The sequence below is a fragment of the Micropterus dolomieu genome, linkage group LG16, assembly GCF_021292245.1.
Source record: "Micropterus dolomieu isolate WLL.071019.BEF.003 ecotype Adirondacks linkage group LG16, ASM2129224v1, whole genome shotgun sequence".
Taxonomy (NCBI): domain Eukaryota; kingdom Metazoa; phylum Chordata; class Actinopteri; order Centrarchiformes; family Centrarchidae; genus Micropterus; species Micropterus dolomieu.
This window is the reverse complement of record NC_060165.1, coordinates 21,930,034-21,936,644: the sequence shown is the minus strand read 5'-3', so window position 1 is coordinate 21,936,644 and position 6,611 is coordinate 21,930,034. Positions and strand designations below refer to the sequence as shown.

The window sequence follows — 6,611 nt, the reverse complement described above, 5'->3', positions numbered from 1 at the left end:
TGACGCACTAGGGATCCCTTTGACGTCATAGTTCGACGTATTGAGGGAAGCCCTGTTGTGTCAGTTTTTGATGGTAAAGGCAAGTATGATATTTAAGAGAAAAGACGAAGTAAGGAGGTGATTGGGGTGGATAGAGGGCCAGAACCCGGACCTTGAAGCAGGAGAACAGGGTTTGTGTCCCGTGCGAAACAAAACATTAAATGTTTTTATTTAGGCGAGTGAGGTAAATTGACACTAACGTTAGTTAACTTAAGTCTTAATTGACATACATAGCTATTTTAACCCAAACCATGATCTTTTCCTAACCTTAACCAAGTAGTTTTGTTGCCTAAACCCAACCAAGTACTTTCTGTGCCTAAACCTAACGAAACTGCAACGTTTCACGACTTTAATTATGCGCGTTTCAACATGGCAATGTATCGAAACGTTACGTTTTATCTTGAAAGTGTAACCGGATATTGCATATTTATTGTTGCTAAGCGTTGCTAACTTGACTGTGGATCCCTAAACGTCAATAATTGATGCAAAAGGGCTACCCAAGTCTTTAAAAGCGACGACAAAGGGCCTTGACCATGCGTCAGACATTTGACGAGTAGGGAGTGAGACTGTGTTGCTTGACCCTTACAAAGTATTTACTGCGGCAGTATGCATACAACTGGGACGTACGACTTCGCTATACATTGATTCTCATACTCATGCTGTCCAGAGGATTGTGGGTCACAATAGCCACAAAAGGAGGCTGACTTGTTTACTGCCAGATGCTACCAGGTGCAGTAGGACACCTTGGTGTTTACTAGTAAGGTAGTACAGGTATTGGAATGAACCCGGTATAATAAAATAGTATAAACGTGTTAAAACTCTACTTCACTACTCTACTGTGTGTTGGAGGAAATGTTTGATTAGGCAACAAATAGTCTAAGGATGCATCGATCGATTTATTTTTCAGTCCTGATACTAATACCTGGGCTTTGGGTATTGGCCGATGCCGAGTACTGATCCGATACCAGTATAAAATTAATAAGATGTATTCCTCACTGTGAGGAAGAGCCTTGGAATCATTCTTTTATGTGTGAGGCAACATCAGGCTTGATTTAAACTGTTCTTCCTAAATTTGTTAAACAAAAAGCTATGTTAGCACTTGTAGCAAAATGTTCGGATCTACTGGCGTGCTGCTGACGCATTGTGTAGTACACGCATAGTTGAACAGATCGCCACCCTCCTCACCGATACCCAATCCAGCTATCTGAGTCAGTATCGGCCGATATCCGATATCATTGTTGGATTCGTGCATCCCTTACATAGTCGGCATTAAAACCAAAAATTCACAGATTTTCTGCTTTCATAATAGAACTTATTTAAATGTAAATGCTCCGTATTTGTATAGCGCTTTTCTGGTCTTTTCGACCACTCAAAGCGCTATTAAACTACATTCACCATTTAGTAAGTTATAGAACGTCTTATATAATTTAAGTGTATTGTTGGCAGTGAACTCTATGGTGTCAGAATTTTGATGTGACCAACAAGTTAATGCTGTCAAATGTAAGAAATTACATATTTATTTGTGTCTAAAAAAGAAGCACAACACTGATTGGCTTACTGAAATAATTTTAGATTTATAGTTTTGCTGTAGGGCTGAACAATTAATCATTGAAAACTTGATTGTGTGATTTTCGCTTTGCAAGAGGTGCAAAGTAAAAAAAACCCCAATAAAAACCACTAAACTACAAAGTGACACCTATAGCTGTTTGGTTAATATGCTCTCTGCACATCTAAGTTTGGCCAAAGATGGTTTAGTCGAGACAGAAACATCACTCTGAATCATTTTGTTGATGATGTTTGAAAATCAAAGAGGGGAGGTGTGCTTTTTTGCTGATCAAAAAGACTTAACGTTGCACTACTGACATTATGGAGCAATATTTTAAGAATACAAAGTACACTGTATGACTGTTTTAAGCCTGTGACCTTAAAACCTTTGAATCAGGACGTACAGAATTCAGGGCTGTGATGCTTACGTTAACTCTAGGCTGTTAAAAAGTTAAAAAAGGAACAACCCGAGTCTGCTGAAACTTAAGTCATGGCATCATGACAACTTTTAATGATTCATTTAACTTTAAAGCACCATAAGCCTGGGGGGGCGTGTAGCTGGGCAGTGCCCCTGAAATAGCTCTCATGTCTGACACTGGACTGTAGCGTTTGCACTTGCATGTGTGACATACCATGAAAATGTCTTGGCTGAGACTCCAGTTCGAGCCAAAGCGCCGCTAGTGACACAGACTGCTAACTGTTTTTGTATCACACTGTACACTTTATATTCACTGCCTTTGGCATCTTAGAGCAGTTTTGAAATATGAGTTGTCTTGAGTGAACTGATGTTTTTGTTTTCGCAGATTGACTCGAGGCTTGTGTGGAGCAGTTGGGCGGTGTTGGCATGGCCTTGTCGTTTTGTGGCATCGACAACGGTACCAATGCCTACAGCGTGGAGAAGGGCGTGCTGAACAATGGCTGCTTCGTGGACGCGCTCAACCTGGTTCCCCATGTCTTCCTGCTCTTCATCACCTTCCCCATCCTCTTCATCGGTAGGTGATAGAAATTGAAAGGACATTGTATTGACCTACACGTATTCCCTGAAAGATCTACCCTAACCATAAACTTATCCTAAATACATAAAACTGCAGTAACTTTTACAGTATCATAGCTGGATGGTGGACACACTCTCTTATTTATGTTATATGTATTCCAAAGTACCGTCTCTGTGTATCGGACACTTAGTAAAAAAAAAATAAAAAATCCACAGCTGAAAAGGGCAAAATTAAAAAATAAACATTTTCAGGAGTAAATATTTAGAAGTGCTCCATGCATTTTCTGTTTTGGAACAAAATGATCTAGATTAAGTACACAAGAGGTTCTGTGCTTCTGCAGAAGTGTTTCAGTCTGTGAAAAGCATTGCAGCTGTCAGGACAGAACTAATCCTGTGAGGGTTGGAGTCGGACAGATCATTTGCTCTGATTGTTTGATACATACAGCACTGTGTTTAATACATTTGATTATGGAACGCAAATAGAAGTAAATATGCTTGTTTGTCTATATGTATGACTAAAGTAGCGCCCAATGTGACCCTGAATCAGATAAGAGAAAATGTATGGACGTAAGAGTAGGCACTGTGGATAAAGTGATGACCCCGATATGAGTACATATAATTGTATATGGACAATGTTTCTGGCTAATACAGACAAATAAATACCTGACAAATCAAGAAACGTCATCTTATTGATGCATAAAAACATATTAAAGGTCAGAGTGAGTGGTTATGGTGCGTAGGTGATTCCAGGAGACATGCCAATAAATTCTGACATTCATGCCAATAAAGCAAATTGAAATTGACAGGTAGATGGAAGGTTAGGATGGCAGGCAGGCAACAGAGAAAGAAACTGATGAGTGAAAACATTAGTAGCAAAAGGCTTCAGAGCTGGACGCCAAGACATACGTAGCAGAACTAACGATCCGACGAGGACTGGAAGTCTGGTCTCTCCTCTTGTATCGGTGTCGGTCTGATCGGGCTTTTGGGTCAGGTGAAGGAGAGGCAGAGGTAGAGAGAGAAAGAAGAGAGAACAGAAAGACAGACAAAAACAAAAACTCACAAAGCACACCACATTCACCCAACTGTAAGAAAAACAAACAAAACCACGCTCACTCCCGTACCAGCTGTCACAGGACAGGTGTCACGGCACGGGGGTTGTGACAATTACCTTTAACCAGGTAGACTCATTGAAATCAACATCAACAGCAGAGAGAAAGAAAGGACAAATGCATACAACAAACCATTAAAGACAAAACGCGCATGCAGCATCAGAGACAATTGCAGACATCACTAAACAGATCAGGAGTTAAAAGTTTAAAATTGGCCAGTGGGAATTTTTAAAATCCTCCATAATTCATTGCTTGTATAGGGTGCAAAGTGGTTAAAGGAAGTCTTCCCAAGTTCAGCATTTTCCTAGGGGTTAACTAGAGTTAAACATCTGGTTTGGTGAACAGTGGGGGTTTTTGAGAAGAGAAGTGATATACTGAGGCAGCTTACAGCAACTATAAATTGGCATATGGCCAGTTGATGTTATTGAAGAGATTGATTAATAGTATAATTATGATAAAGATTTTTACTTGCATGTCGTTGCACAGATTGTTGGGTTCCAATAGCCGGTTCCATTTTGGATCTGGTTCCAGGTTGATAAAATACCTGGATTCTCTGAGCTTTAAGGGTCTGGTATGGAAATTGTTTTGTCTCCGTCTTGCTCTTTTCTTAAAAGTATTATTTTTTTCCAATTGGGAATCAGGTAGCATAAATTTCTTTCAATTTGCAAATTTGTTTAAAAAAATAAAAATCAATGAAGTGACAAACAAACAAATGAAAAAGTAACTAAATAAATAGATAAATAAAATAAAGTAGCAGAGAACCAGGTGGGTTACAAAACAACCGATGGTCTTCTACCTAAAGTCTGATCTGAGAGGGTTGATAAACTCAACCTTTCTAACATTTATCAAATATATCAGTCTTCTGTCTTTCCATCACAAAACTTTAATGCATCACACTTTAACGGACAACACAGTGGATAGTGGTAGGAAACAAGGGAGAAAGAGATGGAGCGCGACACACAGCAAAAGGCTGTCGGTCCGATTCGAACCAGGACCTCAGCCTTGTGGCTTTCTTACTGACTATCTGCATTATTCTATACATATATACATATATTTTTGACAAACCAAGAAGTTGTGGTGGCATCTTACCCAAATACGAGATCTGAAAACAAAAGTCAGTCTTGTGTGTTGTTTGCTGATCCGTGGACTGTTCTCCTTGCAAATGTACAAAAAGAAAATACAGGTACCAGCAGGCTTCACTTTTTCTGCAGAGTCGCTTTTGTTGGTTAAAATGACAAATGTTGCTGGTAGATTATATCAGTTCAACTCAATGGGGCTTTATTGGCATGGGAAGAATAAAATAAAAAAATGTAGATTTACAGAAGGATTGTAATTTTGCTATTACAATTATAGACAGATAAGTCAAATTATTTGGAAGAAATCTTTGCCAAATAAGCAACTTTCACAAAAGTCAAAGTCTAGTAACATGCTCTATGCAAGCTTTTGTTGGTACACGGCCAAATATTATTTGTCAGAGAAAGAAACATCACTCTGTAACACCACTGATCTGAATGGACTGTAGGTTTTTGCCGTGGTGAGTCTTTTCTAGTGAAAATGATCAGCTGATCCCTAACGTCTCATTAGACATTAGGCCTGCCACTATGAAGTGCTTACTCACCCCCTCAATCAAATCCTCATCCCGTGCAGGACAAAGGGCCATAAAGAGCACCCTCCACTGATCTGTATCCATGGCAACACGTCGAAGCTCACCCCAAGTTAAGGTCATCTTGGATACCTTGTTTGTCTTATTTCTGCCCCCAGGCTACTTTTGATCTTCCAGGTTTCCCCTTGCCTGGTAGAGTCCATCCCAGTGCAACCTTTGTGAGACAGTCTGCCTCTATTGGAAGCACATGGCCCAGGGATCACAGTCGCTTGATGGTCTTGGTTTTTCAGTAAAATAACAGAGTTGTGGTCTTATTGGGTGAGAAAGATGACTGATCAGTTGACTTCCCACTGCTTTTATACACAGCCCTTTGTTTTTACGCTATATTGGTCTGACTTCCAGAGGATCGAGGTACTGAGAAAATGCACCCTGGACTTACCCCAATCTTGTTTTTGGAGCAAATAGCTTGTGCAAAATAAAGGTTAAGTGACATATATTTAATAAACATTTACTGCTCACCTCACTTTCAGTTCCCTCTCAGCCAGCAAAGCTGCTTACAAATCCTGGAATATTTTAACCAAGTTTGTTTAACCAAAGGCTTACAAATATTAATATCTGAACGTAAACACTTTTATGGCCATTGCAATTCTCTTGAATTTTCTTGACGGTGTTGTGATCTCAGAGGCAAAGTATAAAAAACAGCTCTCACAATCAAGAGTAAAGGAGGAGGACTTGTAGTCCCCGCTGAGCCGTGTTACAGTAATCTGTAGTAATCGGCAGGAAGAGCAGATGTGTTACCAATATTAACTGTCCCTTTCTCTCACATGGACACACACACACACATTTTAAGGCACTTTCTTGTCACCAGTGTGAACATTAAGCGGCTTTGAAGAGTAGTTAAGATGCGATTAGAACAACAGTTCATTGATCCACTGGGCCTCTGCTGCAGGAAATAGTGAAACAAACATCATCAACTCATCAGCCATCTACTACTCACTAATTTCATCTTCTACATCTGGTCCTTTTGCTGTTGAATAATGAACCTCAAATATTAAGAAGAAAAATTATGGAGGAGGGAAATGGAGAAAGAAGAAAGCAAGGGAGGGAGGATGCGAGAGGAAGGAGGAGTAGTAAAGGGGGAAAAAAGTAAAAAAGAACGGTATGGTAAGGAAAGATGGAAGCAAGAAGGGGAAAAAACGAATATTTTTTAGTTTTGTGTGGTATTGTGGTAACTCTTTGCAGAGAATAACATGAATTGAATGCGTGGTGTGTGTGTGTGTGTGTGTGTGTTCAGTAGTGTATGGGAATAATTCTGACCAGA

General features: G+C 39.7%; 1 protein-coding gene across 6 annotated transcripts in view; it reads left to right on the top strand.

Moving 5' to 3' along the window:
• abcc9 (ATP-binding cassette, sub-family C (CFTR/MRP), member 9) overlaps positions 1-6,611 on the top strand; it is a 185,605-nt gene that overhangs the window by 3,716 nt on the left and 175,278 nt on the right. For 5 of the 6 annotated variants that reach the window (XM_046072707.1, XM_046072713.1, XM_046072710.1 and 2 more), the window contains one exon: positions 2,388-2,576. In XM_046072707.1, coding sequence (XP_045928663.1) covers positions 2,429-2,576 — 148 coding nt within the window. In that variant the 5' untranslated portion in view covers positions 2,388-2,428. Of the gene's footprint in view, positions 1-586; positions 769-2,387; positions 2,577-6,611 lie in introns of those variants that run through there. The other variant, XM_046072708.1, reaches the window with a different exon arrangement.